The 16046-nt window shown below is 43.9% G+C and overlaps 1 protein-coding gene across 2 annotated transcripts in view; it reads left to right on the forward strand.

Moving 5' to 3' along the window:
- The window catches only part of GUCY2F (guanylate cyclase 2F, retinal), a 105597-nt gene that overhangs the window by 66153 nt on the left and 23398 nt on the right, over nucleotides 1–16046 (forward strand). For both annotated transcript variants that reach the window (XM_081566807.1, XM_081566806.1), the window contains exons 9-13: nucleotides 1713–1869; nucleotides 7251–7400; nucleotides 10542–10690; nucleotides 13693–13856; nucleotides 14643–14835. In XM_081566807.1, coding sequence (XP_081422933.1) covers nucleotides 1713–1869; nucleotides 7251–7400; nucleotides 10542–10690; nucleotides 13693–13856; nucleotides 14643–14835 — 813 coding nt within the window. The remainder of the gene's footprint in view (nucleotides 1–1712; nucleotides 1870–7250; nucleotides 7401–10541; nucleotides 10691–13692; nucleotides 13857–14642; nucleotides 14836–16046) is intronic.

Raw genomic sequence — 16046 nt, forward strand, 5'->3', positions numbered from 1 at the left:
TCTATGTGCACCTGTAGTGAGCTGATCTGGATAATCAATGACTGGTTGAGCTTTCTGTATGTTAATCAGAGTCTTGACCTTGTATTGTGGCCTAACCCTTTTTAAGGTAGCTTCATAGACATTATCTCATTCCAAATTTTGCATAAAAGAATTGCGATTAGCCTCCTTTTATGGAGGCTCTGAGAAGCAAAATGAGTTTTTTTAATATAGTGTCTACCACACATAGTAGGTGCTCAATAAATATTTATCAACCAGCTATTAAGTGGCAGAGCTGATAATAGAATTTAAATCTCCTAATTCCTATTCTAATACTTTGTCCACTCACTCCATAAGCAAAGTCCCATGAGTTAAGGGAGAGTCCTCTAAATGAGTCCTCTGAGGCCTATGATGAATGAAACCCAAGCATCTTGGGAGAAATCTTACCCACTGTAGACTCTGCTTGGAAGTACTGGGGACTACAGAATTTCCAGGATGCAAGATGTAAAGTGTACAAATACAAAGGAGTGTCAAGTTGCAAAATAGGGCCAGATACTGAAAAGGACTCAGCACAAACAATCCTGAGATTACTGCACTAGAATATGGGTGAATTTGTATTTGAATGATTAAAGTCATCTGAAAAAGTTCCTGGTACATCACATTTGAATGTCATATAAGATTGCCAAAGAAACTGCAGAAATAAGTAGTATTCGGCTTTCTTTTTATTGTCTATTTTAAATTATAAAGACACATCAAATAGATTGTATATATTTTATATACTTATATATTTTATGAAAGTTATATATTTTATATAAATTATGAACATAAAATAATTCTATTTATAAAAATAATGTATTCAATTAAATTTGAAAGTCAAATGATATAAATATATATGGGAAAAGTATTGACAATTACTCAACTCTCTTTCATATCCTCCCTCCAACTTCATCACTGCTAATCACAGTTTGGTGATTAGCCTTGCAATTCATTTTCTGTGTATTTACATACATTATAGATTTTGTTTGCTCTTTAAAATACATACTGTCACATAGTTCTGCAGCTTCCTCTTTTTCACTTAGTGACTTAGATATGGTTCCCTATTAGTACATACAAGTTTGTCTTATTATTTTTTTAGCTGTTGCAAAATATTTCATAGTTTGGATGTACCACAATTTGGACATCCCCTCTTGATAGCTATTTATTGTATATATAATTATATAATATAAAGCAGAGATGCAAAGAACATTCTTGTGTGTGTCTCCTTGTGTACATGTGCAAGCATTTGGAGAAGTAAAATTCCCAGGACACAGGGTATGTATGCATACTTTCAATTTTGATTGCTGTTTCCAAATTGCCCACCCAAAAGGTTGTGTCAGTTTCCATTCCTACCAGTAGTGGATGAGAGTTGGGCTAGACCTTTGGGGGGAAAACCAGAATCTTCAGTTTCTTGGCAATTATGTGTGTCTGGATCCATCTTGTGTTTGAAATGTCAATAAATCTTGCCATAACATACAGTTATTTACATCCACAAAATATGATTCTTCATCAAAGTGTAAAATTTTAGCACTAAAAGGGACCTGAAAACAATTCTTGTCAAAAGTTTTGCTTTGCCTGCATATAAGAGAAAAAAGCTGAATTCCAGAACATAGTAGCCATGAACAATCTCAGAAAGTGGCTCTAAAAGCACAAAACAGTTAAATAAGTTGCTAAATAAATCTTGTTTGTATCATCTGCAGGGCATGAAGTACTTACACCACAGAGAGTTTGCTCATGGGAGGCTGAAATCTCGGAACTGTGTGGTGGATGGGCGTTTTGTACTCAAAGTGACAGATTACGGCTTTAATGACATCTTGGAAACGCTAAGACCCTCCCAAGAGGAACCTTCCGCGGAAGGTAAGCAATGTATTGTGCCCTTGTGATGCACACAAGGTACTCCGAAGTTCACATGAGAGCATGCCTTGGATTAAAGTCTCAGGCTGATTCAACTCTTCACTTTTGTTGAAAATCAGCCTCATTTCCAAGCCAAAGGAGTTGAATGAAATCTTCAGGCCGTAATCTCCACACAGCCTAGCCTTCTGAACAAAGCCAGTGCAATAATGTTGAATTCCTGCTGTGGCAGGATTAGGTTATATTGTGTGGAGACCCCAGGTGTCCCTGGAGGAACTTGCTGAGTGCTAGGCACACAGTAGGTGCTCAATAAATACTTGTCAGATTGAATGGAAGGTAATTTGGTAGTTGGACTCCCACAAAGCCCATTCTGGAATGGGATGTCACTAAAGCCTACCCTCACTGTCTCTGTCTAGAGGGAAGAAGCAAGGAGGGGGCCCCCCAGCAAGTAAATGCTCCATGGGTTGTGTGGGATGGCGTCAGATGGAACTATGGCCTTCTAGGAAATCAGTAGGCAAGGCATGCCCATATTGTGTTTTTGTCTTCTATTTGGTGCACCCTTGGCAGCACCAGACAATGCCTGTAGGGGTCATAACAGATCAAAGAAACAGGAGAAATCTAAGACTTCAGGGCTTAGGAGTGAATGAGTGAGAACTAGAAGGGAATGAACTGATGGAAAGAAGGAAGGGAGGAAGAGAAAGACTTAAGGAGAGAAAATGAATAGGGTTAAATAAATATAGGAAATTAGCACATTAAATGTTTTAAGCAGTATTGCACGGGGGAAGAGGGGAGATGATAACACAAAAATGGAAAAGCAGACAACCCAAAAGAGACAGAGAGAGATGTAAAATGACAACATATACTCATATTCTTAAAAGAATCTTTGCTGTTAAAACTTTTAAAATTGCTGGCTTTATAAGAGAAATGAAGACTGAAGGACACACAGTGACACATGCGCAGATAGAGACATAGTCTAGTCATCAGTGACATCATTTTTGCGCTTAATAAAGCCAGTGGAATATGACCTTTAGGGAGTCATCTGGTCCAACTTGCCCATTTTACAAATGAGATAACTGAGTCTCAAGATTTGCTCAAATCGTGCACCTACTTAGCAGCATCAGTTCAGATCTTCCGAAGACTAGCTCCTATGCCCAGCTAAATGAAAACATTTAATAACAATTTCCTCTTTCTCTGACCATCAGTGCTTTAAAGGACTTGAAGCTCTTGGTAATCACAATAGAAACATGTGCTCTTGTCTTCCTTTATGTCTCTCTCTGTCTCTTCTTCCCTCTATTTCTCTCTGTGGACCTGTTCTTGTTGACAACTGAGTCATGTGGTTATTATTTGGCTAATCCCAATTTGAAATCTTGGAGTAGTTGCCCGGTGTTAGGACTAGGATGTTGGGATGACAGCTGCTGAGTGGAAAGTACCTATCTTCTGTCAAAATTACTCATCTATAAAATAGAACACAATGTCCAGCTTCCTAGAATTCCATTTAACTCACCGGTTGGCAACTTTCAAACTTAAGAAACTCTAGTTTTAGAGTAAGGACAGGGTACCTGCAGTAGTTTTTTTTGTTTGTTTGTTTGTTTGTTTTTGTTTTTCTGGTGTACTGTGTCTGTCTCTTTTCCTGTTTCTCCCTCTTACACTTTCATTCCATTCTCCAAATTGCAAGGGCAATCTGGATGCTCAATCCATTCTTCACACACCGAAGCTAGAGGGAGTTTCCTAAACTGCAAATCTGATCATGTTACAGCTGTGCCGAAACTCATTGAATGGCTTCCCATTGCTCTTTGGATAAAGTTCAAACTCCTTTACATGGCTTACAAGTCCTTCGTGGTCTGGCATGAGGACCTCTCGTGCTTAACCACTGTCTCTATATTCCAGCAGTGCTGACCGCCTTCCAGTTGTTTGTTTGCACTAGGTTCTCTCTTACTTCCAGAACTTTACATATACCTTGTTTGTTCATTGCTTGGAATACTCTTCCCTTCCCACTGTTACCACTCATCTGAGTCTGGCTAAATTATACTCCTTCCAGAAGGCCCAACTGATTCAAGAGGCTTCCTATGATTCCTTAGGCTTGGTGAAATGATCTTCTTTATGATCCTTTAAGGCTTTGAACTTTGTTTTAATACCACATTTTGTTGGTATTACATGTTTAATTAGCTGTCTTCTCTCCCTCCCTAAAGTGTAAGTCTTCGAAGGCAAGAAATAAGTTTGCCTCCCACAGTGCCTTTCACCATACCTGGTGGAATAAATGTTTGTTGAATCAATGAGTGGAAGAAATAAAATAAAGAAACTTGCTGCTCCCTACCTTAGATGACAGGGCTGATCGAATCTTACAATTGGAAGGCCTTGTAGATCGTCCGGCTCAATTTCCATTTTACAGATGAGGAAGCCAAGGTTTAGGAAGGTGAGCTGATTAGTGACCCAGTTGAGATTGTGAACCTAGGATTCTTGACTTTTGCTCTGTGTTCTCTTGTATCGCATCACTGGCTCTCCGAGGTTGATGTTATCACCATAGCAGGGCTGAGAGTTAGCCCTGGTTCCAGTAAACACAAAACAAGCCAAAGTGATTTTTTTTTTTTTTCTGAGAGTTCAAGTCTAATGGTAGGCAGTGGCTCTTACTGGGCTCTGGAGTGGGAAGGGGGAAATGGGGGCATGTTGTGGATTCATTACTGCCCACTCTCAATTACAGAAGTATAGTGCAGAAAAAGCATTTTAGCCATTAGCAACATACATGTAAGTGCTCTCTGAAAATACTGTTTGGTAATGATTGTATTTAATCACCCAGCTTTTTAACCGAGAGTTGTGTCCTCTTTTCCTTTCTTGTGCTGTTAAGTGTGCAGAGGGAGAGGATGCCAGGAACAAGCAGCTGCATACCATTTTCCCTGACCACCCCCTCACCCCCCACAAACATATGCCTGAAATCCCACGGTCAGTAATGTATTCCTTTGACTAAAGTATTATTCGGTCTTTTCAGTTTTGTTTGCAAGCATCAGTTCACCTAGGCAAGGTGACTGATGGGCAAAACACTCCGGGAGTGGGCAGAGGAGTTGTGGGACAAAGGCTGGGGACACCTGGAAGACAAAGTGAGATGAGTATGTGCTTGGCATGAGGCTAGAATTTCCTGGACCACCATTTAGATCAGAATGGGCTCCAAATAAGAATTTCCAGGGTGAGTTTCTCTTTCCTGGGTTTCAGCAACAAACCAAAATAATCTGACCTTTTATCCTCCTCCCTGCTTCCTAGGGCCTTGTCCTTTGGACTCTCTTCCCAATACCCCAAATTTGACAAGTTGAAGAGTTAGCCAGTGCTTTTCCCCGCCACCCCCACCCTCAGCAGACAGTTTTCTCCAGCCTCCCTGTCTGGTTGTCAACCTGTTGTTTGTTCCACCTCTCTCCCGCAAAGGAGTGCCCTGTCCCTTCCTGGTCCATTTTAACCTTCATATATATCTTGGTCCTCATCCTGCTGCTGTCACCTCTTGCACCTCACCTCTGGCTCTTACTGTAATAATTTCCTAGCTGGTTTCCCTGATTCCAGCCTCTCTCCTTCTTCAATCCAGTTTGTGCAGGTTGCCAGATTAATCTTCCTGAACACAGCTTTCATCAAATCCCTCTCCAGCTCCAGCACCCCTACTGACTTTTGTATTCACTCCAAATGCCTTCATTTGGCTCTCGGGGCCTCTCACCTCCTGCCCTCATTCTTCCAGCCACCCTCCCTCCCCGACTTCATCAACCTCATTTCTCATTTCTCATTATTCCTTAACAGAGCCCTTCTCTTCAGCCAAGCTAATCTGCTTATCACCACCCCCATCCACAATTTGCTCCTTTCTACCTCTTGTTCTTTTGCATGCACTGTTCTTTCTCCCTGCAAAGCCCTTACCCTCTCAGCTCTAGGAAACTGCATCCTTGACCTTCTTAACAAGCTCCTTTAAGATTTAACTTTTCCAGGAAGCCTTCCTGGAATAATTTGATCAGCTCAGTTTTTTTTTATTAGCTCGAATCTCATGGAATTGCCAATATTGAACCATTTTTGAACTACAGAAACAGCAATTTCATATGGTTCAATGTAAAACATTCCCATTATTAATCAGTATTTCTTTACATATTGCTTAAGGGACCTTCCCCCCAAATTTCTGAGTCTCTGATTGCCGTAACTCTTTGAAAGCAGCATGAGTGTCTGTGCTAGGTCTCTTCAGTCTTGTCCAACTCTGTGCAACCCTATGGACTGTAGCTCGCCAGGCTCCTCAGTCCATGGGATTCTCCAGGCAAGAATACAGGAGGCAGATTGCCATGCCCTCCAGGGGATCTTTCCGACCCAGAGATCAAACCTGAGTCTCATAACTCCTGCATTGGTAGGCAGGTTCTTTACCACTAGCATCACCTGCAAAGATTATATTTTTTTAAATGGGTGCTTAATATTGGCTTTTAATAGATTTCCTTCCTTACACTATAGAGCTTCCCGGATGGCTCAGTGGTAAAGAATCTGCCTGCCAATGCAGGAGCCACAGGAGACACGGGTTCGATCCCTGGGTTGGTTGGATCCCTTGGAAAGGGAAATGGCAACCAACTCCAGTATTCTTGCCTGGGAAATCCCGTGGACAGGGGCGCCAGATGGGCTACAGCCCATGGTGTCACAAAGAGTCAGACATGACTGAGTGACTATGCATACACTATACAGTGGCCCACATCACCATCTCTGTTGTATTGCAGTTAGGGGTACACATGTGTGTCTTACCAACTGGTCTGTGAACTCTACAAGGGCAAAGGCAAGGTCTAATTCATCTCTGCCACTGCCCCATCCCTAGCATAGTGCCTGGTACATAGTAAATCCTCAATAAATAATTGCGGAAGTGAGTTGAAGGAATTGCTGCACGCTTTTGCTCTGCAAGGAACAGAGGAGGCTTGGGGATCCTCTAACCCTCAGTTAAGACCTGGAGAAATCAACTTGTGAATCCCCAAGCCCCAACACATTCAAATTACCAGACACATGTAGATCTCAGCACACAGCAAATCCATGGCAACCAGTCTGGCAGTGCACTCGCCTTTCCCTGGAAGCTGGCCAGCTGCTACTTGCAGGCTCAACAGAGCAAGAAAGCCAGCATCAGATAGTTTTTCTATTTTGAGCTTCTGTGCCCTTCCCCACACCTCTGCTGTGTCTGCCTGCATGCTCCTGGGGTGGGGAAAATAGTATACTTTTGCTGTGAGTAATTCCTAGATTCATAGATTCAGACCCTGGGGGTGGGAGGGCAGCACTAGCATGCCAGTCTGTCTTAATAAAAATATAAAGCAGTCAATAAAACAGCACCCTTGGAGCCCTCGAGGGCATTGCAAATGCTGTCAGTTAATTCTCCCTGGATTCATTACACAATGCTTTCTTTTCAGAGTTGCTGTGGACAGCCCCTGAACTGTTGAGAGCCCCGAGGGGCAGCAGGTTACGTTCTTTTGCAGGAGATGTCTATAGCTTTGCCATCATCATGCAGGAAGTGATGGTCCGAGGCACCCCATTCTGCATGATGGATCTGCCTGCCAAAGGTAAGCAGGAGATGTGAAAAAGGTACCAGGACCCTACCATGACCCAGGTCATCAGGCCAACCTAGGCTGTTGTGATTTGCCAAAAGAGTGAACACGGTCCTGTGTTTGTGCTAACTGCCTGCTGGTCTGCAAGCAGCCTGTGTTGTGTGCAGGTGGGACTTGGAGCCAGAACGTTTTAGGCATTTGGAAGGAACTCCCCCCACCCAAGAAGCTGGTCCTTTTCCGAACTGTGACATAAGCCAAGAGCCTACAGGACTTTTATGTTAGCTTTTTCATTTTTTTTAGCAGCCCCCTACCATTCCTTTCAGATACCCCCTGCCAGAGATTTCAGTGCCCCTTCCATGATGCTCCTGGATGTCAGAATCCTCCCCTTCTTTCCTTGTGACCTGCTATAGTCTTTCATCCTTATCTCCCATCAGAATCTTTGGCTACCAGGCAAAAGTTTGCAGGGAAACAGGATGCTGACATATTCTAAAAGTATGAACTCACTAAATATTAACTAATTAGGGATGGAAAAATAGTAAGTTTATTAGTGGAGGACCCTGCTGACACTGCTTTAACCAAGTGATCAAGGAGCATCAGCATCATGTCTCCCCTGCCATAATGCACTGAGAAGGGCACAGTACCACCTTTGTGGTCTTCTTGCCCCCAAATGCATAACCTAAATCTTACCATGAGAAAACATCAGACATAGCCCAACTGAGAGGCATTCTGACTGGCTATTACTCATCAGAAGTATCGAAGTCATGAAAGACAGGGAAAGAATGAGGAACCATCACAAACTGGAGGAGACTGAGACATAACAATGAAATATGATATGGATCTTGAATTGGGTTGTGAAACAAAAAAAAAGGATATTAGGGTGAAAATAATGAAATTCAAATAAAGACTTTAGATTAGTAATAAGCATTGTACTGATATTAACTTCCTCTGTACTGTGGTTTTATAAGTTGCTAACATTAAGGGGAAGCTGAGTAAAGGAAATATAGGCAATTATTGTACTTTTATTTTTTTACAACTTTTCTGGAGGTCTAAATGTATTTCAAAATACAAGATTTTAAAAATGCAAAATCAAACCAAATCTAAAATACTTAGTAGTCTTTTGCCCCACTCAAAATTTTATTTCTGCTTAAACACCCTCCCCAACAGTTCCTCATCACAAGTTAAATGAAGCCCAGTCTCCTCACATAAGACACACGATCTGGTCCCTAGCCGCGTCTCTAGGCTTATCTTCTATCCTTCCTCATACTCCAGCTAAGCTATGTGACTGGCAGTGCCTTGAAATCCCCACCATCTCTCCCACCTTAGTGCCTCCACATGTGTTGCCTGTGCCTTCTCCCCACCTTGCCTCATCCAACTCATGTCGCCTCCATTGGGAAACCTTCTCTGACCTTTTAAGTGTGGGATAGATGTCCCCTCTGTGCTCTCCTGTGCATATGTCTGCTAGAGCACTTATATCGCTGGTCCTTGTTTATCTTTCCAATTGAACTATGAGCTCCTCAAGGACATGAACCATGCGTGGCCTAAGGACAGAGGTGACCTAGTTCACTTGTCAGTATTCTGACCCAGGGACAACGGAACTTGATGGTATTCTGAGAAAGAGACTCCCTGTACTAGTGAGTTGGGTGGGGCAGTTGCACTCCATAGGGTCAATTTCCATGGAATCTATTGCACTGGGACCAGGGTGAGAGATGTGATGGAGAAACCTTCACTGTTTGGGCCAACCTGAGTTAGCAGAGCAGAAGATGTCATGTCACAAGGGGCAGAGGCAACAACTGAAATTCTTTCATGGAGGCTAGGTGATACTTCTTATGTGGTATAAAGCCATACTGCTGGAGGGTTATAGCCAAGGCAAAGGTAGGAAAGACACACTGGTGGTGCCAGCAAGGTCATGATGAGGATGTGAGAGTCAAGGTTGTGAAGAGGGGACTAGGGATAAGAAACGAGCTGAAGAGATAGTCAGGGCTTGGATTTTATCCTGTGGGTGATAAAAATCCATAACGAGATTTCAAGCAAAAAAGCGACATGGCCAAATTCATGTTTTCAGAATGGTTTGGAGAAGGCTAGGCTGGAAGCAGAGAGACCATGCAAAGTCTGATACATAGGAAATGTTCCACTCTGAGTGGAAGTCAAGTACTAGCAGCCAGGAGGATCCCAACGAGGCCCTGAATGATTTAATGATGTTCTTAATTCCCTTTTCCTAGAGACCAGGCAGGGCCCATAACCTGGGCCTTCAGTGGGGGCTAATTGGGTCTACTGTGGGGATTGAGAGGCTTAGATATTTGGGGGTGGGTGAAAGGAGCCAGATCATTGAAGCAATGGATAAATAACAAGGTCCTACTGTATAGCACGGGCTTCCCTGGTGGCTGAGTGGTAAAGAATCTGCCTGCCAATGCAGGAGATTTGATCTCCGTGGGTTTGATCCCTGGGTCTGGAAGATCCCCTGGAGAAGGGAATGGCAACCCACTCCAATATTCTTGCCTGAGGAATTCCATGGACAGAGGAGTCTGGTGGGCTACAGTCCATGGGGTCGCAAAGAGTCAGACACAACTGAGGGACTAACACTTTCATATATAATTATTATATATATATACCAGAAATTAACACAACATTGTAAATCAACTATATCTCAATAAAAACATAAATAATATGTAGCAGAAGCAGAATAAAGCTGTGCTCAAATGATTTTTGTTGTTGTTTAGTCATTAAGTTATGTCTTTGCAACCCCATGGACTGTAGGCCACCAGGGCCCTATGTCCATGGGCTTTCCCACGCAAAAATACTGGAATGGGTTGCCATTTCCTCTTCCAAGGGATCTTCCCGACCCAGGGATCGAACCTGCATCTCCTGTATTGGCAGGCAGATTCTTTATCACTGAGCCACCAGGGAAGCCTGCTTAAGTGATACCAAATACCTCAGTTAATTATTAATAGTTTCTCACTCCCTTTCTCGACTGATTGATATAGCCTTTGCTCAGATATAATTTATATTCAGGCCACCTAAGGAGAAAGTGAAATAGATGGCATTTTTGTGGTTTCTCTTGCCGAACGTCATTCTTGGTTAAAACTCAATTATCTTTACCAAATCTTGGTAGTTTCCCCACAATTTGTAGACCATTTTTTTTTTTTTGCTTCCTGACAGAAATCATAGAAAGACTTAAGAAGCCTCCTCCAGTGTACAGACCAGTGGTTCCTCCTGAGCATGCACCCCCAGAATGTCTCCAGCTGATGAAGCAGTGCTGGGCTGAGGCTGCAGAACAACGACCAACATTTGATGAAATATTTAACCAGGTAAGGACTCTGTGAAGCTTAGCACTGCCCAGAAGCCATCTTGAAGCCAGCCTACCAAAATGAACTCCTTGGGTTCTCATCATACTGTGGAAGGAACCTCTTGCAAGAGAAGAAGGCATTCATCATGGGGATGAAGCATGGAACTGGCTATTTTAAGGCCCTTTGGTGCTGGATCTTCCAATACATCCCCCAAGAGCATTAGGATTCGTTTTGGTCTCTCCTGTATCTGAACCTCTGCTCCATACCATCCACAATCTGACCTAACTGACCTTTCAAAGATGAACTTGAACCACTAGGCATTTGCAAGGCAGTGTCATTGAGACCATTAGTAGAAGGAATAGGTGGATCCTGAAATAGATGGGGACCCTCATAGAGCCATGTTTGCTTTGGAAACTCCAGAGAACTCCGATGAGTATCTCGTTTATGTAAAGCCAGATTGTTTTTGGAGGGTATGGAAAAATATGAGGAGTTTGAAAGGGTTTTCAAGATGGAAGGAACTGCAAACGTGGAGTACAAAAGCAGGAGATTACTTTGGTTCCTAGGGAACTACTTGAGGCAATAAGCCCTGTGTGCTCCGTCATGTCTGACTCCCTGCGACCCCATGGACTGTAGTGCGTCAGGCTCCGCTATCCATGGAATTTCCCAGGCAAGAATACTGGAGTGGGTTGCCATTTGCTTCTCCAGGGGACCTACCCAGGGATCAAGCCTGTGTCTCCTGCATTGGCAGGCGAATTCTTTACCATTTAGCCACCTGGGAAGCCCTGCTTGAGGCAATAAAGTACATGAAAAGTGATAAGCTCCCTCCTTAAGATACTGAGTTTCTAAAGAGCTTGACTCTTTCCCTAGAATTCGGGATTCAACAGGGAAAATGAGTGGAGAGAGAGAGTCTGGCTAAGGGAGCCCTGCTAGGGCGCAGTTCCTATGTCAGAGCATGTGCTTGAGGACTTTGTTCAAATGACAGGATACCGAAACTGAGGGAGTGCTATGTCAGTGGTGGCGGAGAGGCTTTTGAACCTGGCTGGTGTACCGCACTGAGATGCTCAGTGAGTGGCAGGTATCTGAGGTGGAAAACAGAAAGAGTTGGATTGAAAGCCTGGGGGGCCCTGAATATTAAGTCATCCATGTCCGTGGCTCAGAACGCCTCCATTAGCCTGGCTGAGTCTCTTGAGGACACTCAAACAGGTGTTCAGTAGTAGTAGGGAAAAGGCACAGAACCATGGAGGTCAAATTTCTGAAAACTTACCGTGAGGCAGGAAGAAAAGCATTCACCCTGGTGTTGATGCTAGAGATGTTATTTCAGAAGGCAGCAGAGAAGCCGGTGACAGGTAGAAGGAGTGCACATCATATGACCTTCAAACAGGATGGCTTGGGGCTGCCCTCACTGAAATGCCTCCCCAATCCCTGCAGCTAATCCAACTGAAATGGGAAGAGGAGGAGAGGGAGGCTCCCAGGGCTAGGTAATAGGGGAAACCCAAAGCATCTGATCCCTGGGTTGGAAAGATCCCCTGTAGGAGGGCACAGCAACCCACTCCAGTATTCTTGCCTGGAGAATCCCATGGACAGAGGAGCCTGACGCACTACAGTCCATGGGGTCGCAGGGAGTCAGACATGACTGAGCATCTGAGCACCAAAGCATCTGAGCTTGCTCCTGCGATTACCAACCGGACCTTGGTGGACAGGTAGATGCAGACCAGGCTCAGAAGGAAGCTCATAGTGTTAGCCTTGGGGCATTGAGTGCTACGTAGAACACGTGTGAACCTTATGTGTATAAAAGGGTTCATTGGGACAGATTCCTAGGTGTCTGTTGAGCAAAATTACCACCAGTCTTCTCTTGGTGTCAACCCAGCCTTTTGCCTGCTGAATACAGCAGTAAGGAGGGGCTACCCCTCATGAAGATTGAAGGCAGGAGGAGAAGGGGACGACAGAGGATGAGATGATTGGATGGCATCACCGACTCAATGGACATGAGTTTGAGCAAGATCCGAGAGTTGGTGATGGACAGGGAAGCCTGGTGTGCTGCAGTCCATGGGGTTGCAAAGAGTCGGACACAACTGAGTGACTGAACTGAACTGAACCCCTCATGATTCCAATGTTATGACAAGCTCCTTGTCCCTGTAGATGAACAGGATCCCAGGAGGGCATGTTGCAAATCTGTGGCATGCAGCCACCTCTAAAGGATCAGGGGCAAGACCAGTTGAATTTCTACATGACCCTGACATGAAGGCCAAGTGTTAGGAGACACCATTACTCTTGGGCCCCATGGTAAGAAATAAGGATAGATCTTACCATGCAGATCTTACCAGGCTTTCCTGGTGGCTCAGATGGTAAGGAGTCTGCCTGCAATGCAGAAGCCCTGGGTTCGATCCCTGGGTTGGGAAGATCCCCTGGAGAAGGAAATGGCAACCCACTCCAGCCTTCTTGCCTAGAGAATTCCATGGACAGAGGAGCCTGCAGGGCTACAGTCCATGGGATTACAAAGAGTCAGACATGACTGGGCAACTAACAAACATAAAAAAAAAAAAATTGTAGATCTTGGGTCACACTTAAGAGGTCAAGGAACCTCCAGCTGTCCAAGAACTGGTAACATGGTGGGATTAGAAGATAAGTATAGTTTTGTAGGTTGATTATCTAGAAGAGTAAAAGAGCCCTCCTCTTTCCTTTATCCCACTTCATGACTGGCCTAAGCTCCAGACCAAATCCTCTTGCCTTTGAAGTGGCTACTGCTTATGTGTTAGCATCTCAGAACTGAAGGATACTGGCCAGAGAGCACCTTTGCTTAGACTTGAAAGAACCAGAAGGGTAGGGAAAGAACTACTCAGGGGAAAAGAGCCCTGTGAATGGGCCAGGGTGACAATAGAGAAGTGACTTTTCCTATTTATACCTGGGTTTACCTCTCTTGCCCTGGCATTTTAGAGGAAGGGGTGTGTGATAAAGGTCTTGCTCCATCACCTCTAAGTTTAAGGAGTAAGAATTCTCTGGCTCTCTTTCTGCTTTACTTCCAGTTTAAAACTTTCAATAAAGGGAAGAAGACTAATATTATTGACTCTATGCTTCGGATGCTGGAGCAATATTCTAGCAACTTGGAAGATTTGATCCAGGAGAGAACTGAAGAGCTGGAAATTGAAAAACAGAAAACGGAAAAGCTCCTAACACAGATGCTGCCACCGTATGTGTGAACACCTGAGGAGTGTGAATGCTTGTAACAGTGTGTTCTCTTAAAACTACAAAAAAAAAGTGCCCATCAGCTAACTGCTCCCTCCCCGTGTCCTGTACCCTCTCTACTCCCAGTAGGTTTGAGTCACACCTTCAAATCAAAGAATTGGAAAACCCAGAGAGCAGAGCACACTTCCTAATTTTCCACTCCTTGTGGACCATGCCAGTCATTTACATTTTTGATGGCTTGGTTTTTCTATTTGTCACTTCATGACTTTGCCTGGAAGTTGACCAATTAAAAGGAGACAGTTTTTTGAGCTCCTAGAGGGAAGTAGCTGAGTTGTTTTTCTAGGTTTTTCCTTCCTTAGAGTGAGAGCCTTATGTGTTGCTACTGTTTCCACGTTTTTCAAGTCCCCTTATCATAATCTGCTAGGAGATAATCAGGGAAGTTAGTCTCCTGCAAAGGCAACCTCCTGGGAACATTTCCTGCCCCCAGGCGCGGTGGAGTGGGTGGGTCAGGGGGAAGCAGAGAAAGAAGGATAGAGAGTTGGAAAAAGCCCACAAAGGAACAAACCAGGACTCTCTGCTCAGTGATGTATTCCAGCACCTGGCACATTGCCTGGCACATTGTAAGCACTCAATATCTGTAAAATAAATGAAAGAATGAGTGTTTGCATCCTAGTGACATTTTCTTCCTTCTCACCTACTTGGCAGTGAATTTTGGAGAAATTGTGCTCTAGCAGATGTGGCCTGGAGGGAGGCCTGTGTCCTCTGAGGAATGTCTGTGTCTGCTTTTCAGATCAGTTGCTGAATCTCTCAAAAAGGGCTGCACAGTCAAACCGGAAGGCTTTGACTTGGTCACCTTGTACTTCAGCGACATTGTGGGCTTCACTACCATCTCAGCCATGAGTGAGCCCATTGAGGTGGTGGATCTTCTCAATGACCTGTACACCCTCTTTGATGCCATCATCGGCAGTCATGATGTCTACAAGGTACGTTACTTAGCAGGACAATATGTTCCAGAGAGCAATTTTGATATGAAGCCCACCTGTGTGTACTCCAAAATTGAAGGAAGGATGGAATTTTATCGAATGCTGTTATTTAGGAATTAAAATTTAAATAGTATACCACTTCCATTGGTCTCCCTTTGAAAACAAAGGCCAAATAAAGTGCATGTAATGTCACATTTTTCAAAATAACAAGCTCAACACAGCAAGAGATTGCTGGTCAGATTTCTTTTGAGCTGTTTTCTAGAACTGGGACTAAGAAGAGGTTGAGACCAAAAAGTATTATTGTTCTTCAGTTTCCAAGTACCCACAGGGCAGACACAGAAAGGCATACAGAAGTGTTAGTGTTTGGCCCATAGTTGATGACTAAGTTCATCTTGGGAAAATTTGTGTATATATAATACATGCTGTTAAAATTTGGTTCCCTCCTTTAGGTACTGTTTTTATACAGGAGGAAACTCGACATTGGATCTGAGGCTCTCTGGGATTGCTACAGGGTAACCTAAAGCCCACCTAGAGGTCTGAGGTCTCAGGAAGTGATTAATTGTGAGGTTGTAACCTGCTGCTCCCACTTCCCCCGATCCCTCCAGCACGTCACTTTCCACTCTTTCTATCAAAGGTGGCAGAAGATGAGTGGAGAACAGATGACTATATTCACTCATTTCGGTGCCATGCTTCTTTCCCCTTGATTGTATGTGTTGCCCTGTCTCTAGGCAGAAAAATGACTGAAAATCTCATAGCTGTGCAGGAACATGTCCATGTTGTCTGCAACATCGAAACTTGTTTTAGTGATGGAAAAAGATGCCCCAGGCATCCCGCACTTTAGACAGCTCCTCTGTCCCAGGAACAGGGCTGGAGCTGGAGAATGAGTAGCTCCATTCATTGGATCCTTCACAGTAGCCTGAAAGGTTCCAACTCTCAAATCACACACAGGGCAGTGTGTCTATCTCAGATTAGACAGGGCTCTTTCAGGTCAAGTAGAGAGCCTCAGGGCTAGGCCAAGCTGCCTAAATAGGGCTCAGAAACAGGCATCATGCCTGTCAATCAGCAGGAGCTGCAAACTAATCAAGAAGCACACGTGGAAACCATGGTGGAGGAAAAATCCATGGAATCAGACTACCTGTCTTAACTTGTTGAATTCAAGCAGGCTGAAGAGAAAAACAAATCACTGAAAGCTAATTCAGTTGAAATTAAAA

The sequence above is a fragment of the Giraffa tippelskirchi genome, chromosome X (genome assembly GCF_054371585.1).
Source record: "Giraffa tippelskirchi isolate mGirTip1 chromosome X, T2T-mGirTip1v1.2.pri, whole genome shotgun sequence".
NCBI classification, from domain to species: domain Eukaryota; kingdom Metazoa; phylum Chordata; class Mammalia; order Artiodactyla; family Giraffidae; genus Giraffa; species Giraffa tippelskirchi.